The sequence below is a fragment of the Melopsittacus undulatus genome, chromosome 7, assembly GCF_012275295.1.
Source record: "Melopsittacus undulatus isolate bMelUnd1 chromosome 7, bMelUnd1.mat.Z, whole genome shotgun sequence".
NCBI lineage: Eukaryota > Metazoa > Chordata > Aves > Psittaciformes > Psittaculidae > Melopsittacus > Melopsittacus undulatus.
This window is the reverse complement of record NC_047533.1, coordinates 39923782-39948173: the sequence shown is the minus strand read 5'-3', so window position 1 is coordinate 39948173 and position 24392 is coordinate 39923782. Positions and strand designations below refer to the sequence as shown.

Sequence of the window (24392 nt, the reverse complement as noted above, 5' to 3'; positions counted from 1 at the left end):
TAAAGCCACTGCCCTGCTCACTGGAAGCAGATGTTACAACAGTCATTTTGTGGTGGATAAAAAAAACTTTGGGACATTTAAATCACAGAACAAAATTACTGCTGTCCTTCACCATAACTGGATAAAGGATTCATATTCTAGTTTAGGATAGGCAGTGATATGTATTTAGGTTTAACTTCAGGTCTTTAATACCACTGCGGGGTGCCAGGAAGTTTATTACAGTACTGTACATTTACCATAAAACTTAAGGCTTTAATCAGTGTTTCTCTCTAAAAGAAGGAAAAAAAGTTCACAAAAAAAAGCTTGAAATAGTCTTTTACCTCTTGTTATTGAAAAAAAAACTAAACTCCTCAGATAACCACATCACTGTGTATTTGTAGTATAACATGGTATGAATGTAATTCTCTCCAGGAATTACAGGGTGTTTGGTCTATATTTTTAATGAAAAGACAGTGATCCTTGGCCTTCTCAGTGCACTACATCAATACATGAAATCCCAGCACCTGAAGATAACTTGTGCCTTGGCTGGAGAATTAGGAGAAATGACTAAACACTGTTGCAGTGTCTCAGGTGCAGGAATTCTCCAAACTGCTCCAAACTGGAAGCAAGGCTTGGCTGAAATTTCTGTTTGATTTCTTTGCTCCTTCTGTACTAGGAACATATAGAAGACCAGGAAACGCAGTAAGCAAAAACCTAGCTCATAGGAGAAGAGTGTATATAGGAATGGCAACTACAGAGAAGACCTGCAATAGTAAGATAGAAGGGAATGTATCATATTCCCCTCCTTTAGTGAAATGGCCACTGGTATGAAGTATCCATCTGCAAATCCATGTCCCAGAAAGCTTGTCTGCTATCAAACAAATCAAATGCCCATCCATATAGTCTGTATGATTGGAAACAAGTTCACAATTTTTAATCCCAATTTTCTGTAGAACATACAGGAATGACACATTCTAGGATTACTTACAATTCTAGTGAAAGGGGAAACAGTGGGATTAGAGTAAAAATTTGATACTGCATGTTAAAGGAAGCAAGGACTTCTGAGAAAACTCCGTAACCAAACCAGGAACATTTTCAAGGGCTTTACAGAGTTGAGCCGGCTACTTTTGCTCCTAATTCATATAAGATAATTAATAGAAACACACTCCTAAATCCTCTAGTCACCTTTGAAAATAAAACTTGAATGCCGATAATTGCACTGCAAATCCATAGTCAGAATAGACATTACTGTTTCTTTTTCCAACCACACTGCAGCCTGCAATTGGAATTGTGATATGTAAGAGCAGAATAACTTTAGCAGATTTCTCTGTTCTTCATCATTTTGTTGAGCTTATCCTTATAACTAATTTCCTCTTCAACCAATATCAGTATGTTTCTTACCCACCCCTGCTTCCACATTAATGAAGATTAATCAATGCTTATAAATTACTTTGATGATATTGAGTACAATGTAAGTGTTATTAAGCAAAACATCTTAAGCAGTTTGGCCTAAGGAAATGGAAACATGACAAGAGCACATCAGTGTGAAAAACATTAACCCTGGGCTGAAAAGGACAAAGGGAACCCAGGTGAAATTCTGTTTAAATACACTGGCCAAAAAGTAACAATTCTGCATGACTACCAGAGAGAATGAGCTTGTGGTAACACTTTTCTGGTAGCAGTTAGCAACTAAACAATAGTAAGGATACAGAGATATATTAAAAATAGTGTTTGAGTCTATGTTATTACTAGATTAATAAGTAAGCATTTTCTGTAGGTAACTCTGTAAGCATCATTTTCTGTAAGTAGTTCTAAGAAAAAAAAATAATCCATCACAGTAGTGAAAAAACTGCTTTTGTGAGAATGCAAATACCTTTGCACATATATCCATTGGTCACTCCAGAATTAGTTTGGTGTTATTTTCACAAAGTATAAAGCCATATTACTGTCCCAAACAGACTTACAATAACGTGAAAATGTGTTATTATTACAGAAAATTCTGTCATGTTTTATTCTCCATCTGTAAGTGTAAATCTACTTCGAAAATTCAGTGTAAAATAAAAACTTCCTGCAAGGAAATGGCATAGAAACAGGATCAGCCTTTTAAAAATTATTACAGGTATGACAGAAGTAAAATAAAAGACAAAGTAAAAACTTTATACACTGCCTGGCTTCTAATACACAGGTATAGCTTAAGATCAATGAGCCTCTGGAAATAAGAGTGGTATGCCCACACAGTATGAGTTAACAGTACTAGAACAAAGTCTACAATAGTCAGTATAAAACAGTTCAGTCCTAGAGCTGTTAACACTGCAACTCTACTGCTTTCTTTCTGTATGCCACACAATCCTGTAGCTACTGCAAAAGAAATCCTATGACACTCTTCATATTGCTTATCTACTACAAGGAATAATAAAAAGAGACAGTAGTTAGAAAACTGTCACTTCTTTTGCAAGTCTGCACAATCTACTGAGGACTCAGACATTTGTAAATCATAGGTGGACACAAAATAAAAGTGATAGAACTTTAAAGCAACTGCCTGGCAGCTTCAGAGTCCAGACAACTACATGTTTTTCAGGCTCACTTGCCAGGAAACAGAGGCTGCCCTAGAGCTTGCTATGTGGAGTGCACAGTAACAGAGTATCTGCGTAGTAAAAGTATTTTTATAACAGCTGAAGAGATCACATATTAAGCCTACTCACAGATAAGGATCTCATTCACCATATATTTAGGCTGGCAATTATGCACTGCTAATAATCTCAAAGGACTATCCCAATATGCATAAATGCAAGAATATAATATGTTCATGTTGTGCATTTTATCTACCTCAGTTCTCATACCAAACCTGTGATCAGCGTATTTGAGTGTCTACTCATTCCAAAACCTCAAAGTAACAGAAAAAGTAAACAAACATACGCATGAGCCTTGGCTGATAAGCATATAATGCACTGTCAAAAAAAATAAGTTTCCTCTTGCTATAAATGCTGTATCTCAGCATTTTGCAGCAGTTCTAATACACATGGCAAGTGTCAAAGAGTAGATTTTTTTCTTGGTTTGCCTAAGTCTAGCTATATAGGATAATTTACCTTTCACAGACAAGAGGCCTGGATTCACTCAGGACTGGACCCAGGGATGAGCAAGGCTGCCGAGGCGGTGGTGCTATAGGAATAGAGGAATCCAGGGAACTTGTTTTCCGATGTAGTGTCTCCTGTGATAGGCCAGAGACCTCACTGTCAGTGGGACAGGATCCAACTTTGCTGTGACTGCTGGATGATGGAAGCTCTGGCCCAACTGCACCTTGCAGGGCTAGCTCTGCGGCTGCCTGCTCAGCCTCCAGGGTTGGTGATGCTGGAGGTGACAATCGGGGCTTGCGTTTGGTGGATGCTCCAGAAAGCAGTTTCAGCAAACCTTTTTTTTCTTTCTGTAAACAAAAGCAGTACCTTGTTTTAAAACGAAAGTCTCCTGTGAAGAGTTGAACACTTCCGTCTGATAGATGACATGGTAATCAGAGAGGAGGTTATTTGAGATTGTACGAATTAATAAAGATAATTACAAAGATTATGAAACAGAAAGGTAATTATTACAATTCTAAAGAGAAAAACAGTAAGTCTTTTAGACCATAAACCAGCTAAGTCCTTTTGCATTAAGACTTACTTTAAGAGCCAACGCTAGTGACCCAAAAGCCTGTCTATAAAAAGGAGTGTGAGGAGTTAGATTCCCACAATGGGAATCTAAGAAGTAAACCATTTTGCTAACATGGAAGTTTCTAGGAAGACATAAAGAGTCATTTCAGACCAAGCAGGGAGAAAAGTCTGCCCTGGAGGCTGCTGTTGAGATAAGTCTTTTACTTATTCTCCCTCACAAGGGAAGACCTTCATGATTTAACAGAAATTTGCCACAAGGAGAATGTATTGTGTTTTGCTGCTCTGCTAGAGGGAAGAATTGTAAACATTCTTTTTGCTTGTCCAGACAGGAATCCCTGATGACTGTTACTTACCCGGGAGGGAGAGAATTATTTAAGTAGCTTTTGTGTTTCTTGTTGGTTTTTTTAAAGGGGTGTGGCAGTGATCTTCTTACCAACCCTTTGACTGAGTGAATTTAGTGCTTAAGAGAGGTGCCAGATTTTAAGCCCTTGAGACAAAAATAAGTTATTTAACCACAGAATAAGAAAACCATGAACAGTGTAAGATTTTTATTATAGCTTGGGATGCATTGGGATTGGTAAACTGTAAATGAAAAATCCTCAGTCCTTCTTCCAAGTCTCCAATAACTTCAAGCTATATTAGCTAACACTGATGTCTAGCAAATGGGAAGGAAAAAAGTATACGTTAGTATCTTTAACCCTAAACTGTAGAAGATACTGTCAAAAACATAGAACATCCCTTCCAAACCATGCTATGATTCTAACACCTCAGTCTAATTTTAGTGGCTACAACTAAAGTAACTTTAAAACAAAGTTCTAGGTACACCCATTCAACAATATCCAACAAAGAAAATTAGGAAGTGGATGAGGTTAATGTACAGCCTGTAATTAAAACCTTCATAAACTTCATTAAGGAGTGCATGTGGCTGCAGAGTAGTAAGGTAAAGCCTAAAACATCTGAGATATAAAAAAATATTGTCAAAAAGAGAAAAAAAATTATACCACAACTGTAAAACAAAACCAGTTATAAAGTTGAAGGAATGTTTCTGCCTACAATATCCTATAATCACATGGCTGTTGGACAGTGAGAAAGAGTTTAGACACAGAGGAAAATACTTCAAATAGAAGACTGAAAGCAGAATCACTACAGACTACTGATTTACATTTAGAAAAGAGTTGGGTGCTTTTTTTTTCTTTGTCTAATAAACACTGCTGGTTATGTGTTTTTCATAATCTCTCTGTGTATCTGCTTAATCAGGAAGGCAACCTAAAAAAATTATGATCTTTACTAAATATTAGGTTTATTCTATTAGATTGATGGTTTTTTTTGTATGTTCCCACAAGTTCATAGGGTTTTTATCTGAGCAGGTTATTTTGTTGTTGGGGTTTGTTTTAATTACAGGCTTATTAGTTTATAGATACTTCCTGATAACATATGCTAACCATACATCTTTCTAAGGTATTTAGGAAACTGACTGCAGGTAAAGAAAAACAAAATACTTGAAATTCCAACAGTCAATCTACTACTTCTTCTGAACTTTATCCATTTACCTTTTGTTTCTCCTGCTTTAGCCATGAACCTGCTACCCTATTTTAACCCTTCTCCAAGGTTTGCTCTGTATTTTAATCCACCCTAAATTTTTCTTGCATGGCCAAGGATATATTTGCCCATGGCTGTAGTCACAAAATGGCTGTCTGAGTTTCAGACTCAGTCCTAAAAACCTTAAGAGTGCTGCTGTTCAACAAAATGTACGAAAAAAAATGGATCTCAAAGTTTGGTGATGAAAATGGTAGAATTCAAAGGAATGATTTTATTCGCTACCCACCTTGCCATCCTTGTCTGCCTTACTGACAGCAGCATTTCCACCAGCTGCTAGAGCACTCTCTGGAGATGCAGGAGCTCCAGTGTGAGTGTTCACAGTTCTTCCACTAACATCTCCCTCCAAAGACGAAGCAGCAATGTTGGGAGAATTCAAAGAACCTGCAGCACATGCCAGTGGGATGGTTGAGCGGTTCACATTCACAGCTGTGACATAAGCAGCACTATTTGCTGGGGGCTGGAGCTGCTGGGAGGCAACAGAGTGGTGGGGAATGATCACAGCTGCAGGAATAAGGCATGTTGGACTCTGTGCTTGTATGGGTGTAACTGCTGCCGTAGGTCTTTCTTGACTGTGTGCAGCAACTAGGAAAAAAGAATAAAATGTGACAGATCATCTTTCACAAGACCCACAAAGAGAGGTACAGTTACTGTATTACACCTAATCAGTCCTGAGAAGCTTCCTTCCCACCTTCCTAACTATGACATCTTACACAGCATCAAATTCATCTCACCAGAATAAAGAAGTAGCATATGCTACCCTACTTGCACCAGTATGCACAGAAGAATAACAGCACTGCAACTACTGTGGAAAAGTCCAAGTTGCTAAGTAAAATGTTTCATGTACACGGAGAGATGTAAAGTGAAGATTACACTTTAGTTTGTATGAGCTAGCTAAATACAGCCTGGAACTTGTTTGTTCCTTTTAATATGCTGCATAGTTGTCAGGGCACATAAAACAAAGTAGGAAGAAACACTCCTGCTAAACTCTGCTAAAAATATAATTGGATTGTTTTCCCTAAACTATTCACAAAATCCACAATAGATTTAGTGGGTCTTCCAAACAATAAGTACAGTGGCAATTACTGCTATGAGTGGTTTCTCTGAAAACGTAAGCTACTGTCTCTTGGGATGTTTAAATATAGAAGTGGATTTACTCATACCCCTGTGAAATAAAAGGAACATCCACCCTGGAAGTTGCAGAACAGCACAGGGCTGAACATACCAACCTGGGCTGAAGCCTGGCTGCAAAGCACAGAGCTCTTAATTAACTAAATCATCCTTCTTAAGAAACAATATTGCTATTATAGTTACATTGTCAACCATACATGCTTTTGGATCATTTCAACATCTTGCCTCTGCAGCACTGGGTTTTATGAAGTGCAAACTTGAATGGGGCAAAATGCAGCATCCCAGTGCTGCACAGCCTCTTTCCTTCAAATATTCTGAAACGTAATATCTAACGAGGGGACCCCTCTGGAGCTTGGTGCATGTAAATCTCAAACATATCCATTCACTCTGATTTTTCAGATACTGCTTAGAGTTTTGGGTTTGTTATAAGTGATATCCTGGAATCAAGCCTCAGGCACTTGATCTCTTCAGTCTACTCTCTACAAATTCCCCTGGTAATTTGGTTAGATTGCATCAACAGTGTATTAGAGAAGACTGACAAAGTTCACAAATTTGATATAACAATCCTGCATTATCATACCCAGTTAAAATCTCCATTATAAGAAACACAGGTTTTCTTAAAAATAAAGCACCAAAAAATGCTATGTCTGTTCCCCTGTCATAGACCCTTCCTAACTCTTGAGGACCATGCACATTTTTCAAAGTTCCTTTCAATCAAAGAATGCATATCCCTTCAGCAAGGGTGATGTAAAGCTGTGTCTCACTAAGATCATTTGAAGAAGGGTCCTTGAAGTCCTGAGCTAAACTGAAACTGAAGAACAGCCCTGCAAAAATGCAGCCTCGATCTATGAAGCTTCATCAAGAGGGTAACACTCAGCGAAGGTACCAGGGAAAGCTCAAGATGATCACATTTCAGATGCTGATGACAAAGTTCTCTAACATTTGAACATAAAGCAGCCGTTATTGCTTCAGTTCTCAGGCACTTAGACAGATCTGTATTTGTAACTGATTAGTACACCTTCAGATCAAAATCCCATGTTAAGTTCTCTGTGAAGAGAGTGCAGCCCCTCTGAATTTTCCATTTGGACCTGAAAAGTTGGGAAGTATGTTGTCATGTTTTCCAGCTGAATGGAACTGTAAGATGTTATTTGTCTTGACAGCAGTGCAGAGATGGGGGTTCAAGAAAGACTTCTGGAGCCTACAGGAGCTTTCTCCTTTGTGCTGTCACTTTGCAAACTTCAAGGCAGATCAAAAGAAGAATTCAAATTAGAAACCACCTATGCCTGACAGGCAGGAAAGTGCAGATGCTTTGCTTAGTTTCTCTTACAAGCTGCCAATAGCACCTGGTTATTGTTTTTTAAAGGTAAAGAATAGAGTTTTTACAGGACTATCACATCTGTTCCAGCCTAAGATCAGACTGGAGGAAGATGGCACTAAGGAAATAAAATACCTACGTACATATCTTACCTCCTCCAAAAGGAAACCTGGTGCTACACCTGAACACAAAATGTTTTAGGAGATGCATGAGTCTGAAGATGGTGGGTTAATTCATGGGTCTTGAGACCACAAGAAATAAATCACCCTTAAGGGGCTAACAATACCATTTGCAACTGCAGCTTTGTCTTCTGCTCTGCCAGTAAGAGCCTTGTAGTGAAAAAAAAAAATTTGTCTCAACAAGAGATCTTAGGCCCTAAATTCAAAGCTGAAAGAGGGAATACTGGGATAGTTTGAAATGGATGTTTGGGTTGGGTTTTTTTCCCTTTTCTTTTGAGGCCCTAGGAGTAACTGGAACAGATCAGTCTCCAATTGTGTGGTATTCTAGCCTGGCAAATCCACAGAGGAGTGCATGGATTTGGTAAACAAAGACTCTTGAAAACACCACTATCAATCTTTTTGGATCTGGGTTTAAACAACAAGAAGGCATGTTTCACTGTGATGTGGCCTGCCCCAGACAGTAACGGCAGAGTTATATCTGTGAGACATACAGAATTTTATGACACATATCATATAGATCTTGAAGCCAATATAGCCTTAGTGTTTCAGAGTCAAAGCTGAAAGAGGCTGCAGTCAAGGTTAGAGAACAAACTGGAATACCTAAGGACTAACCCTGAGCCAGAGGCCTGAAAAAGGAGGAATGAATGCTAAAGGTCATCAAAGATGCTAGGAGATAATTTAAAAGTGAATGCTAAATTAGAGCAATCTGTAGCTGTTACGAAGCTAACACACACACACACACAAAAGCTGTGACTCAGCTGTGATATTACTTTATTATTATCTGAATTGTGTATGAGTGGGGAAGCTCCAAGAACATCCCCATCCCAGATACTGATAACAAAAATTCCAGCTAAAATACCTGCAGATTAATTATCTACAGTAGGAGTAAACACAGTTGCTTAGAGGAGAATAATTAAAGATTCAACAATTCAGAGAGACATATTGTCATTTCAGAAAGCACTCAACTTTAAAAATAACATAAAAAAATACTTTTAGAAAGCCCAGCAAATATTTATGCATATCCTGACTCGCCCAGACAGACCCTTCAGTTTGCCTACCAAACATAAAAAGCTTTATTTTATTTATTGATTGATTTTTACCTGTTCTAACTGCATTGCGAGCCTGGTTGACTGTCATTTGTCCCGTCACGTGCATAAGGACCTTGGCTTGCGGACTAGTTTGGATATGCGCTGCAGAAACCACAGCTGTGGGTACGGTGCTGGAGTTTGCTGCCACACCATTCCCCTGGAGCTTCTGTGATGTTCCACCAGCAGTGGAAGGGCTGACCATAGTTACTACTCGTCCCGTCTGGCCAGCAGTAGACATGGGAACTTTTGTTTGTGATGTACTTGTCACTGTCCTGCCAAAATTAAAAGCAGAATGCTAAAATACAACAGAAAAATTAGCTGGCTACAAAAACCTGCAGCTCTTCTATTACTCAATTTTAGCATTAAACACAATAACAGAATCATTTTGGACCCCAAAATAGATAAACTATTTAGATACTTGTATAAAAACATACCTTGTAACTGGAGCCACATAATTCCCAGGAAAAACACCAATCTTGCTTGTATGCATGGAAGTTCCCTTGAACCAGCCATCTTGACAGCGTTCAAACACGAAGAACATTTCTCCCTTCCTCAGTTCCAGTTCATCATCTTTTCGAGGAGTGTAAGGGTATATAGCAATATACCTAAAAGACAGGAAAGTAGATGCAATTGATAAACCTAAAACAATTGAAAACATCACTTTCTGGCAGAGAGTTCAGAGATAAGAAGGCATGACAGAAAGGGTTATGTGTTAGTAGATCCATCACACTGTTACAATATTAAAACAGAAGTTATGGCAATATTAAGGGAAACAATGACCATTAAGAATAGCCTCCTAACTGTACTTCAGTGCAATGAACAGTAAGGCTATTCATTTTCTCAATTAGCTTAGTGAACTTAATTAAATAGGTGTTTATCAAGTACAAATTCCAGCATATCCCACTTCTCTCTCCCTCCACCTGCTAGAGTATCTCTTACACTTTGTGACATGCCAGTATCTTTTTTGTGGAGGGGTGGGGAGAATGCAGAAGTTCTGTTAATTGGGAGTGAAAAAATCGGTATCAGAACTACTTTTCAGATTGCAAAACTGGAATCTCCCTGTGCAACTGCGTGCCTGAAAGAAAGATGTTACTAGCACTTGAAGTCTATGGGTAAGGTAGCTAGCAGTTACACACCTGTAAAGTTCATTTCTCGTTTCCTTTTAAGTAACATTAATGCATAATACAATGCATCTGAAACCTTAGTGAGAGTTCAGAAACATTTTGCATTTTTACTTCTAAAAAGACATTCTTAGAGGGGAAAAGAAAAAATCAACAGTAAAAATAAACCTGAAGCTCCTGCAGTTGCTGCTGGAATATTCCTAGGGAAGTCTTCAAATAAGATTGCACATTTTCCTATTGTTACATTAAGGAGTGTTACTGTTTTAATCACCCGTGCTCTATTTTCTGCCACAGTTTGAACTTGAGAAAACTTTTAAAACCATTTACATAAAAATGTTTATATAATTATGAACCTATGGGAAATAGCATTCTAAGAAATCAAATTTTCTCAAAAAAATATACTTTTCTCAGGAGGCAGCCAATTAGGGTAGACAGGTGCAATATCCCCTTTTCTGAAAAAGGATCCACGATTACTTTCAGTGCTAGTCTTTTTCACTCCCCTTGTAACCCCAAGGGTAAAAAAGCAGCTTTACAAAATGTTCTTTCATCAAAATTGGCTCTTGTGCACTGTAATGGCACCATTTACTGTATGCTTCTTTTTGCATTATAGTTTTGTTCCTTGTTGTCCACCCAGAAAACTGTGCCTTTAAAGCATCTTTGCAGATAATGCAGTATAGATACCTGGTAAAGCAAGCCCAAAATAGGCTTTAAAGACAACATATGACACACTGGCAACAAAAGGTTTCACTGGTACACGATTTAGAAGTGATCCACAAAGTCACATAGTGAAGCTCTATGGGAAGAGAACTGAGGTGCTTTAATTGGTGTTCATTAACCTCCCTGTTGGTTACATCATTCCAAATTTCATTAGTATCTTGATTAAGAACAACCCTTTGAAGATGGAGGATGGGAACAAATGAGATGGGAACTCGATTAAGTACAACTAAGCACAATAATCCATAAGACGCAGTGTTAGAATGCTTGACACCAAAGAAACAGCTCAAATCCAGATGCACCTGCTATACAAGACATATGTTACATATGCTATATAAGACAAGGTGCTATACAAGATGCACCTGCTCTTTAGGAGTGGGAGGAAACCTGGTGGGAAAATAAAGAAAGACATAGAACAAAAGCAGTTCTTGTATTATTCAAATGTGTCCTATTTAGATGGCTCAGCCTCTCCTGAATTTTACTTTCTTTTATGGTTCTTATTCTCCAAGCTGCACACAAAGAAGTTTCCAAGACAAAAGATGCTGTCAGCAGCACATGTTAATATACAAAATATTTTCACCCAGAAGATAACACACATTTACTTGTATTACAACTATGAAGAAATGATGCTAACTAGCAGCTTTTTACCTTCATTCCCAACTGCAACCCACTAATTAAGTGAACTGTAAAATCATAAGTCAAATTTCAATTGCAGCTTACACAAGCAGTCTCATAATGACACGCTAATATAGCAGTCTAAATGAAATACAGCACTTGGTGTTTTGGCCAAGTTATGCCACACATGAGAATAGTTTGTTCATACCATACATAACAGAAAACTTTGAGTAAATTCACTCCAATATTTGCCACTTGCAAGTTATAGAGTCTTCATTGCTAACTCAAGGATCCATTAATCTTCTGCATGATAAACACTTCATATTTTTGAAGTGAGTCCTTTCTATACGCAGCAACAACTGGTTACATTTACTTAAGACATAAAAAACTCTCAGTATGAAGGCAGTTTCGGGGTATCACCTATATGTACGTTTTGTTGCTCTTGTTCTGAACGTACGTTTGGCTTTCTGGGCATTCTAGCAGAACACAGCCAGTGGCAAGATACGAGTGCATGCAAAGTTACTGATCCTGTTCCATTTTTCTGACTGGCCAAAAGTTTCAATTTTACTTACACACTTGGACGAGTTTGTGGTCTTAAATGTGCCATTTGTTCAGTTGATCCTGATGTAGGCCTTTGTATTACACCTGCAGACTGAGGTCCAGAAGAAGCCGATGCAATGACTGCAGCAGACAAGAGAGGTGGTGGTGGAAGTGGGGGATTCATATTCTGATTTTATGAGAACAAAAAAGATAGACACAGATGATTAATATTGTTTGATGAGTTCAATCAGCTGGAAAAAATAAAAAAGGCACATGATATTCTAAGGAAATGGGGGAAGAACAGCCAAATTCGGTATTTTTTTACCTACTGGTATGATACAACTGAAGAGTTAGGTTTGTCTGTATTTCTCTTTTCCCAGTTTAAAAATCTTGAAATCTTGGCAGCTAATTAACAAATTACAAGCAGTTTCTCAGCACAGGAAAAATTGAAAACATTGTTTCTAATTATAACACCTTTAGGATAGGACTCAACAAAAATTCAGAAGCCTTCCAGGAGGTAGATTTTGCATCTTACTGCTGCCTGTACTTCAAAACATGCTTGTTTTTGTAACGTGAAGCTGAAACATAATATACAATTCAGCAGCAGTGCACCCAAAACCACCCTTCTGGGGGAAATTTTCTTTTGATGTATGGGTTACAAAAGCCAGCACAATACCAGACCACAGTCACTGAGCTATTGTTACCACTTTCTCCTATTCTTCCAGTTTAAAGAGTTAGCTTTTGAAATTCAGTATTATCGAGATTGGTAATCTTTAACAAACACCTCAGTAAAAAGGCAGCTCTTTTACAGGCAGATCGTAATGGGGGTCCTGCCTACAGGCTTCTGTGCCTTTTGAGAATCAATGGAGCAATTGTTACCTTCTCCTCTGTAAAGCCTCAGACAATTCTTTAGGACCTTGTGTACTGACACTCCTGGGAAAAGTCTCTCACAAAAGGAGAACTTTTCCTTTCCCCCTTCCAAAAGTAATTATTTGTGTTACAACACACGCAAAGAGTAATAAAAACGCTGCAACATCTGAAAAATTAAAACTGAATTAGTTTCAAACATAACCTTCAACTGAACACAATCCTTAATACTGAAACAAAACTCTAAGCCACGTTACTTCGGGTTTAGAAAACACCTGACAATAATATAAATTAACAAAATGTCCCGAACTACTGCCTGGCTCTTCCAGTACATCAGCGTATAAAAGCACAGCGTTACATTATCAGCTTGGAAATTACATAATGGAAAGTGATTTTAATTCCCCTCAAACACCCTATTTCTAAAGGTTTTTTTTTTGTTGTTGTTTTTCTATGCAAAAATCTTGAGGGAAAATAAGTTTCAGGTGTACACTGTGCTATTATTACCTCTCAACATTTGGTGAAACTATTAACAGTTCTCTGAACTAGTCTTACTCTGTCAAGACACAGTAAAGAGCTACAAGATTTAAAGCTTTCAAATCTAGAGAAAAACCTACTAACTCTTCCACCTTTTCAGTAAAAAATTCTTACCCTTATGTGTGCATGGTATATCATGAAATATTTCTATTTTTATTTAAAGCTTTTTTTCTGACTGTACATTAACAATTTCTTAAGACCAAATAAGACCTCCCGTATCCAACACAAACCAGGCATGATCTGCTGGAGAGCTTTGGTACACACAGTTCAGCTATTCACAAGAACGGCAACTGCATTTCCTTCACATCCTAGGTCCCCATCCATACAACAATCTTTCTAAAACATCATGATACTTCGTACTGCAACACCAGCTTTTCTCTTTCAGTTGTTTTACAGCAGAAGTTACTTCCTCCCTCCCCGTCAGCTTCAACAAATGTCTTCCTTGAACCCAATCTGAACATGAGCGTCTAACTTCTATGCAACCCATCTGCAGAATATCAAGTCTTTTTTAGTCATCTAAACTCCTTTATACATGGTAGAAGCTGCAAACCCACATTAGGAGATGATTAGCTGGAAATCTGTAAAATTAAACCTATTTTTGCACAATATCAAGATTGTCACGATTCTGCACTTCCTGCATCTCTAAAGATATAAATGCTGGGTGCTGGATTTTATTCATTTGAACACACAACACAAACTGAATTTGTAGCTGCAGCAAAGGCACCTTCCCAACTCTACTTTATTCTGCTTTATTCAGTTTCTGCTCCCCTCCCCGTGTCTATTACTATGGTAATGAAACCTGCAGTGAGCCACGGCCCAATTAAACTCCTAACGACTTGGCAAGTATTTAGAAATCTAAATAAACTACCCGATAGACTTCAGAGGACTAAAGCTCTTCAGCTTGCATTGCTACAACTTGATAAATAGGTCCAAGTGCTCTAGCCAAGTTTTCAAGGTTTTTTCTTACATGTAAACATTTTTCTAGCTATTGAGAAACATACCTACCTCCAGAGCGCAAGCTAGTTTTGATGGTTTCCATATTCAGTGTTCTGTGACAGAATATATGTAAACCGCACATGATTCAATAAGATATGCTTATCAAAATAATTCAGAGCATTTTATTTTAGGTAGTTAAGGCAGGAAATCAGAAGTTTCTGCAATACTTTTCAGACAGGTGCATCTTCAAGCGCATAAAGAAGCAAGGAAGTGCTAATATAGTTTTTAATTGGATGATGAAACATTAATTTGATACTTTATTTATGTAAAACTTCAAACAGTATCTAGACTCACGTTCTAGAAACACACATATTACTAAGTTTAATTTTAATTAGGTTGTATTCCCACTGATGATCAATAATCAGTGCATCCAAAACATAACAAAAGGCACAGCAGTGGGAAAAAAAAAAAACATTCAGTAGCTGTCTTCACTCCTACAAGGTCTAGGAAAAAAATGTACGACTTGCAAAATCCCTTGAGGGCTAACAAATTAAGGCTCATGTTTAACAAAATTCCTAAACTATAAATAAATGTTATCAAGAACAGGGCTCTCTTATAAAACCCCATCATTTCTTTCAGCTGCTTCCTCTTCCCAGCAAAAGTTGATCTGAATTTTTATTGGTTAAAACTGAGACAGTTCTTATATAAACATCCTCCTGACTGCTTTACAATATTGATTCATCTGGAACTACGTAAGAAAGCAATAAATGTCATCAGTATACCATAACCCTCAGCTTGTACCTCATTAATAAGAATTCAGACTACCTTATATGGTTTACCATAGAGGGCCAATTTTTGTGTGTGTGGGCAAGAGAATAGGGCCAGAAAAACCTTCAGCACAGAAGTACGTGTAAACTATCCAAATACAGACCACCTATTTCTGCTAGTTAAGTGCACGTACCAAGACACCATTTCGAAGTCAATATATTCAACCTGCAGAAGTAGCAATATGGATATAATATAATTTATGCAGGTGGACTGCAGTCCAAAATAATTTTATGTTCTCAAGAGACTGTAAAAGCAGAATGAAAGGAAGGTAAGTTATCTGTTGTTGCTACATTCTGTTTTAATTCTGCTGCATTTGAATGTAACTAACTCTGCTGTGATATATTTTGTCTCAGTTTTCCCATATTGTGGTTCAGATCACGTACTTGCTTTAAGAGTTTTTTCAACTAGATCTCCTCCACTAGATATCTACCTTATAAATCACAGCCAAGAATTTCCTCCCAAATAAATGAGCTTTACATAATTATACATGCATATTTTCACCCAACAACTACTGAACTTGACATCTGCTATTTATATTTTATAAAGAATTCCAAACAAACCAAGTATCTACAAGGTTAAAAAATGCTAGGAGCCAAGAAGAGCAGACCAATTAATACCCCCTTAAAGGGCAAAGTTGTGGTTTGAAGTCCCAGAGAGAAGTGTAAGTGATAATATCACAGTCAAAAGCCTCAGCTGTGGGAAGTTTGTCTCAATTCATAGCTTCTTTAATTTCAAAGAATCAAACCTCAAAACACAAAACAAGAATTAATGCTGCTGGCGAAAGAACTGCTGCTGTAGAAAACTTTAAATTATCACAGGTTTTCTGCATGCAAATTTCTTTAAATGATACATGAGGCAGACGGTGTGGAAGGTAACTTGACAAAAATGCTCTTATTCCTAAGTCTTATTTGTGTAGATTTTGGATGCAAATCTGTAAATTACTTCATAAAACTTTTGATACCAAATAGCATCTACAAAACATTATTATGGACAAAATAAAATTGGCATTTATTGAACCACCATAGTATTTCCCAAAATAACAATGTAAAACGAAAATGTGATCCTAAACATGTACACAGCCAAATGACTCACAGGCTCCTCTAGGAATTAATCGCAACTGTCTTAGAGAAACTTGCTACCCAACAAGACAGCTCAAAATACTTCCTCTTAACAATAAAAAAAGCTGTCTTTCTTAAAGAAGATAAGAGAAGAAACTAGCTCTCCTTTGCTTCTAGATTCAGGACATCTAAATGTAGCAAAGCTGCATAAATTCAGGACTACCATAAAAGAATATATCCTTCTCTTCTTCACTGATGAGGAATCATGTTCATCCCCTCTGTTTTTTTTTCATTTTCCCTTAATCTTAGTTTGGCAAAGAAGTAAAAGAACTTGTATAAATGGTTTGCTCTCAAAGAATAATCAATTATTAATTTAGTGTTATAAGTACCAAAATGACTGGCAGGAAGAAGATCCAATTAAATCATCTTCATGCTAAAGAGAAACCCTCCCTGTTCCAATCCAACTTCCTTGTCAATTACTTAGTATTCAGAAATGAAGTAAAAGCCAAAATTGAAAAGCTTAGAGAAATACAGGAATTTATATTTAAAAAAGCAAAAACTATAAAAGCAAAAGGACTCAAGCCAACCACTTCTGATGTATTAAATCATACAACCACAACTGCTCTATAGCTTAAAATTAATGCTCAGAATGTCACGGAGAGCATTTCCAGAAGGGGAACATCTACAAACAAGAACATGACTTCCTCTCTTGACCTGTCAGAATCATTTTGCACATTTCTGAACTTAAAACAAGAGCTCATGAAGCAAGAGGAAAAGTGGACTTAAAAGACACACTTCACAGCCTGTAACTATAAACTGCATCATTTAATACCATCTACAATAAAAGTACACAAGAACAACCTGACTCTAGCCTAAGCTGCCAGCTTGTATTTTAGTCATGCTGAAAACAAGTCAAGAAGAAACAGAACATTATGTACAGAAGGTTATTGGCTTTTAAAGAGGGTGGCAGAGAATAATTCAGACTCTCAATGGGAATTATATGCCTAATTGGAAACATAACCAGGAACATGGTTATCACAAAAGGAAACCAGCACTCCAGGATACAGGACAATCATGTGGCAGGAGTTTTACTCCATGGTGCATTTAGCGCTGTAATTTAATTCCTGTGGGGACCAATGGTGAGAGTGCTTTTGAACAAGCTTATGCAATTAAAGCACCCGAGGTGGTTTAATGACTTTGCACCAGCACCAAAATAAAGTATTTTTCCATGTTGGCTTCAAAGGAACTATTGATTCTTGATAACACAAGTATTTGTTACTGAGAAAAAAAAAAAAAGGCAACTCCTGTCAGAACTTCTGAAATGACACTTTGAATCCTGCCCACCCCATCATCTCCAAAATGTCTCTCAGCCACAAATCAAATTAACTGCTCAATGCTTGCAGCATATATGTTAGCTAGACTTTTACTCTGCCTAAAAGCCCAAAACATGACAAAACTGATTTTGCTTGGTCAGTTCTCACAGGTGTCTGATGAACGACCAGATTAAAGAAGTATAAAAGATTACATGGATTAGCTAATCAGCTAATTGTTTCTAGTAGTAGATGTGCACCTCATATCCCAGTAAAAAAATAAATACTTGAAGGTCCTTCCTGGTGGGCACCAAGTTTAACATAAGCCAGTAATGTGCACTTATGGCAAAAAGGGGCAATGGTATCCTGGGTTTCATTAGGAGGACTCTTGTCACAAGGTCAAAGGAGATCAAACCTCCCCCTTTCCTCAGCACTGATGAGGCCAAAGATGGAGTACTGTGTCCAGTTCTGGGCTCCCCGGTACAAGAGACACAGACATAAAGGAGAGTCCAGTGAAGAGCCACTATCAAAGGACTAGAGCATCTCTCTTATGAGGAAAAGCTGAGAGAGCTAGGACTGTTCAGCCTAGAAAAGGCTCAGGGGAATCTCATCAGTGTAGTATCTGAAGGGAAGAGACAAAGATGATGGAGCTATGCTGTTTTCAGGAGTATTCAGTGAAACACAAACTGAAACACAGGAGATTCAGTTTGAGAATGAGTAAACTGTGAGGGTGAGTGAGCACTGGTGAAGGTTGCCCAGAGAGGTTGTGTGCAATCTCCATCCTTGGAGATACTCAAAACCTGTCTGTGTATCATCCAGGGCAACTGGTTCTAGGTGGCCCCACTTGAGCAGACTAGATGACCACCAGTGGTCTCTTCCTGCTCTGGATCATTAAAATATGAATCTAAATGTAAGGAGATTATTAAGTGGTTCCATAGCATTCAGTGTGCACAGATGATCCACACACTGAAGGAGTTGTTAATAATAAAAGGCCACTGAATTGCTATAGCACAGCCTGTGTAAGGGAGGGCAAAAGCATAGCATCTGTATAACTGTCAATAATAAGGTCATCTCTCTGAAGAACAAGGAATGTGAGATAACATTTACTTGGATGAGAACAATTAGTACATCACTAACGACAATGAAAATCTGTGGGATCATGATGGATATTTAGCTGAACATAAACTTTTGCTACACTCAAGCCAAAGGAATGGATGCAAATTCTCAAGATCCAAACATCAGAATAACAGGATAAAAGTAAAAGGGTCATACTATCAACATTTCATCACTGAGAAAGACCATGCAGCACTGTACCCAGTTCTGGAATGCACTTACCATGCCAAAAGGAAAAACTAGAGATAATTCAGAGAATACCAGCATCATAATTTTAAGGACTGAAAAAACATAACTTAGAGTCCCAAAGAAAGCTGTCAGAATGTAACCTCTCAGCTGCAACCAAGCCAGGCCTAAGCATTTACTTAAACAACAAAAGGTTGATAATAGAAGACTGACAATTCTGCCTTTGATTTTGCAGACAAATGTGTAAAATGATCCAAGTGACGAAAGTTGAAAACAAAACCAACCACATTTAGAAGCAAAACTACTCATTATGTTTTACTTGCTTTAAAGACTGCAAGGATAATTAGACATCTAAACAAGCTCAAGTCTTGGGAGGTTTTTGTTGGGGATGTGTACCTCGTTGGGTTTTTTTTGGGGGGGTGGGAGGGGCTGAGTTTTTTTGGAGTTTTTTTGTTGTCATGTTTGGTTTGTAATTTTTTATTTAAAGTGGAGATTTATTATTCAACCACTTGCCCCCTCCTTCCCCCACCCCCAGTGCTAGAGGCACAATTTTTGGACTCAAAACAAGAACTGAATATCAAGAATTCCTATGATCAAAATAAAGGCTCACAAAGTTTCCTTGAATATCTCTGAAAACTGCTATCCACAATCTTAACTGCAGTTAAGCTCAGGCTCTCATAAGTGCAGTAAGATTTAGGGCATTCCAGAGCTCCCCTACCACAAGCAAAGCTTTAAAAAAATAATTTTCAGTTCTTTTTAAAATGAAATCCTGCACTTTTTGAAGATAATGTTATTTTCTTTGTCCAAAGGAAAGAGCACTGCAATGTATTCCTTCCTTTAAAAGATGGCCATTTGCAATAGTTTTTCATTTTGACCTCCAAGAACCTAAGATGAGCTCTTCATCTGCCACAGGCATACACACAACTAGTCATCTTAATGAGGAGAAAGCAGAGTTTTGAAACTTATTTCAGAGAATATTGGTAATATTAAGTAAGACAAATATCTGACAGCTGTAGTCTCAAGTTGATGTATTTTTATAAGATCTTGCTTGTTTCCCCTAACCTTTCCCCCAGCATATCTTCTTTCCTACTCCCGCTGAAAAGAAACACTGTTCTGGAAGAAAGCGTGCTTCTTGTGTTTCCTACAGGAAAATGACAGAGGAAAGCTGGAGAAATGGATATGCATGACAGGATGCAAACATTCTTGTATCAATAATGCCTTTGCTGTAGTTCAATATATACCATTGTCTGTCACATAAACAATCACTGTAAAATTATTTTAAATCAATGGATTGGAACTCAAGACAAAAAAAAGACTGTACAGATCAAAAATCAATGGGAAGGCTGTTTTCTTGAGCGGTACTTACACCAAGAGCAGCTTGGTAGGTAACTTCTGAAGGGAAGGTAAATGAAGGTCCTGTTGTGACTGGGCTGCTAGGGGGAGGAGTCACAATTAGCCCCGTAGTACCGATATGAACCTGTCAAAGAAAAAAAAACACCCAGCAGGGTCAGTTCTGAGTAGTTTAATAAAAGCTGGTTTTGGCACAGCTGTATGCTTCATGGTCAGAAACACCAGTACTCATCTGTAACTTCAGAACCAATGTTTTGTTATTCATACAAACAGTACTGTATCACACTGCTCACTTTCCCCTCCCCACTCCCATGTTTCAGAAACTTTGGAAATACATTGAACTAGCCACGGAAAACACACTTTTACCAATGTTGGTTTTCATTTTTTTTCCATAAAAGGCTGTCAGATCCCAAAGACATGCAAATAAAACATATTACCAGCTCATATAAAATGACACCAACACTTCAAAGTCTGCATTACTACCTCTTTTCTTGAAATGTAATCTCTCTGTGAAACAAATGTTCATGAACCACTGTCCACTGTAGCTTGTAACTAAAAGCTTTGAGGAGATTAACAATAAATAAAGCCAGATAAATGTTTCTACTTATCACAATCAGATTAATATGGTACATTTCTAGAATTCATGTAATTTTCAAGTTGAACTTAGCTTTTACTTGCATTGATTTATTAATATCTAGTATTATATTAAATTTAGAAAAAAAAACCCAAGAAATTAAATCACTCCAGTTTCTAGTTTCCACAGCTTTATAAAAACCTTTGTGGCACTTATGAAATTAACAACTGCAAAAAAGAAAAAAGCTTACGAGACTAAAAATACTTGCTATTATTGTATAAGAAGCGTTATAAAACATTTGCCTTCAATGCTTTCATGCTGGAAGATAAACTTTCTGAAAATGTACGTTAATGCTAATCACATACAAGTAATAATTTGAGTAGTTGGACAAGATCAGAAGCCTTCATAGTTATTACAAAAACATGCACATATGATTTATGTTTGATTTAATGTAAATTACCTGAGAAGGGGCACTACAGGAAAGTCCTGTCAGCTCACTTATGCGGGCTGCTGCAGTTGGGTTGCTGGAGCTGATGAGGACAGGAGGACTAATTTCCATCGAGTGGCGATTCTGAGAAGACTGTGAAGACTTGTTGGACATAGTGAGGGAGGTAAAGGAGTGACGTTTTTTGGTGTTTTTCTTGGTATCAGTGTGCTTTTGGGTTGAATTGTTGTGGGCTGTCCCAGAGGTACCTTCCCCAGAGTCAACAGCAGAACCTGAGGGCTTATCCAATTCTATGAGCTGTTTGGCTGCTGTGTTAAACTACAAAAGAAAGCCACACATTAGTATTTTTTATCTATAAAAAACACCTGAGTATAACAGAAATATCTATTTTCTTTTTATTCATAATAAAATTTAAACCATGCAACTTAAAACTGTTACATACCGCCCTAATCTACAAATCAGTCATTACTAAACTACATTTTTCACAAACCCTTTATTTCCACAAAGTATTTTTTAAATTTTTAGAGCTACTAGAAGTAATAATGGCAGAACTCTCATTTATTCATGAGCTGAAGTAGCACCAGCATCAGTTTGTTGAACAAGTTAACTAATATTAATATGTGCCACTAAATATGAATATGGTTACTTGGGTAAGTGTAGCCAATTATGAAGAAGGGAATAATCTTCCGTGAAGAACATCAGGATGAAAGAATGAAATTAGTTACCATGGAAGTACTATTTCTATTCTTCAGTGTGTTATTTCTTGTATTTATTTTATCCCTTTTTCCACAAGTACTAAAATGTCTACTATGTTTATGAAGAGTTTTAAAGTAGCATTTTACCCCGTCACAACTTTACTAGACAAATAAGACATCATTAATCATTATATCATCAACACTGATTTAAATGCAGCTCCCACAAATGACAACAGCTTATACCCTGAACACTTTCCTTTATATTTGAGGACAAGTAGATATATATGAAGTGGTACAAAAGAGTAAAGAATGTATTTATTCATATTTTTTTAAATATAGAAAAGGTTTCCAAAGGCATTTGAAAGATGAGCTCCAGAAGGAAATTCCATGCATATTCAGAAGAAACAAAGTTCAAAACTGAAACTACCAGAACAATGAGGAGCTGATGCAAAAACCTACTAGGATGTAAGAGAGAAAAATTGTGAAATGCTTGAAGAATCAGAACTACTCAGAATATACTGCAGTGGAAGAATGGCATAATGGGGGATTTGGAAAAGGGTATGAAGATGAGAACGTAGGTTTTTTTATAAATGTTCCTATTGTTGGTCCTTTAGAAGGCAGATGAAGAGAACCAGGAAGGGTAGAAGACAATGTCACAGTAGCAAACATCCCTAAGAAAAAGGTGGACAATAGATTTTTCCTTCCTGCTAATAATGTACATGGATCATACAGACAAAATGATTTTTTACTACTTGTGTAGTACAGAAGACATAACCATACAGCTTTCTCCAATTAACCTGCAAGCTCATTACTGAGGGAATCATTTTTTTATTTCTTAAATTTTAAATGTAGAGCAAGAATACCTTTAACAGATCACTGAAAACAACGCAATTTTATCACAGATCACTAGTAGGAGGCCAGAAGAAGTATATTTAAACAAGCAGAAAATAAGACCAAAATAAAAGCTTTCTCTGCTACCCAATCTGTTAGGGTCCTATCCCTCATCATGGAAGAAAACACACACTTTTCAAAGAATAATAATTTTATGCATTTTGTACTTTTTTCCACCTCAGATCAAAATTCTTCCTGTCCTTCCTGAGAACCCGTGTCTTCCATTACATCTTATTCAATGGCTACAAGCACTTCTATGCATATCTAAACTACTCCTTTATTTTCCAAAAAGCCTGTTCACAAATTGCACATACATCAGAGAAAAAAAAAAACAGTAGTCATCCCTTAACCAAGAATACCTAATAAAAAAAGTTAACGGATCACCCAGGAATAAAAAACAAAACCAAAAGCCACTCTGCTAAAAACACCCCAAGGTACCTGTTACACCTAATTGTGTTTGTTTACCTCCTGAAGCTGCTAATGCCTGCAGAATCTGAGTATTCCATACAGTGAACAACCTGTCAGAGAAAAGTTAAGGCTTGCCCATGGGATTGTTTCGTCTGATATAATTATAAGCAACATACTGAGCTTTTTTATGCACAGAAGGAAACACAGGGCAGCAGCATGCAACTAAACATGGAAGTGAACTGATTACTGGCCTTCTAGAAGTAACCTGAAGCCAGCAATAGTGGCAGAATATTCTGCAAGGTGCGGTTTACTTCTTCCTTGAGAAAAGAGGAACTTGCATGCATTCTCCAATGAAATGGCTAGCAACCATTCAAAATCACCATGGGGATGCATCCCACTCATGCTATGACGTGTTTCAAGACAGCACTCCTTTCTGCAGACATCCTGTGTCTGCTCCCACATTTTCTACGTCAGCTGTTTTCCTGCACAGATGTATTAGATCAGAAACTTCTTTAACTTTCATATTCACATTTATTTTTTTTTTTCATTCAACAAAATTTTTGCTGTAACAGGTAGCCTGAAATCCAATGTCCCTTCCCATAAAAACCTGGGAAACAGAGTAACTTTCCAAACAGGGGCAAGACGAAGCCATGGTTCAGTGCTGCAGTAAGAGTTGAGGCTAGCAGATAGGTTTCTGCCTGCTTGCAGCCATATGGAGAAATTATCAACTAGACTACCATACAAGACCTATTTTAAAATCTCTTACGGTTTACTGTATTTAGTTTACAAATCAGGTTTTCTTCACTCACATGTAGATAGCTAGAATTCAAATATCATCACTTTTTGAAAAGAAGTGAAAACCTCATCTTCTCCCTCAAACTATCTTTCTATCCATGTTCATCCAAAGTTTTTATTTATGCTATTTTACTGCATCACCATAGGTCAAGGAATTATTTTTTACACATTACAAACATTATTATTAGTCAAAGTTCCAATTTCTGGACAACATTTAACTTTCACATATACTTAGAAACAAAGGAGTAGTTAGTGGAACTAAGGCAAATGTTATCCTTAACTGACAAGTATATTTTGAAACACTCCTGTCTGGAGCAAGAGGAGATGCTAATAAAAAAACTAAACTTGACATACTAAGTACATAAAATCTTATGTTCTCGTTGATTAAAATGTCCTCTTAACTCATGGATGGAGTTGGATAAAATTACAATAAACTTTAAAAAAAAAATCTAAATATTCACTATAGTGGAATTCTTCCTA

At 37.3% G+C, this 24392-nt stretch overlaps 1 protein-coding gene across 1 annotated transcript in view; it reads right to left on the bottom strand.

Annotated features, from left to right (window-relative positions):
- The window catches only part of SH3RF1 (SH3 domain containing ring finger 1), an 81025-nt gene that overhangs the window by 4740 nt on the left and 51893 nt on the right, over positions 1-24392 (bottom strand). The window contains exons 5-11 of the mRNA XM_005145511.4: positions 21139-21441; positions 20121-20231; positions 11955-12109; positions 9367-9537; positions 8945-9204; positions 5449-5804; positions 3066-3400 (exon numbers count right to left, since the gene is read on the bottom strand). Coding sequence (XP_005145568.2) covers positions 3066-3400; positions 5449-5804; positions 8945-9204; positions 9367-9537; positions 11955-12109; positions 20121-20231; positions 21139-21441 — 1691 coding nt within the window. The remainder of the gene's footprint in view (positions 1-3065; positions 3401-5448; positions 5805-8944; positions 9205-9366; positions 9538-11954; positions 12110-20120; positions 20232-21138; positions 21442-24392) is intronic.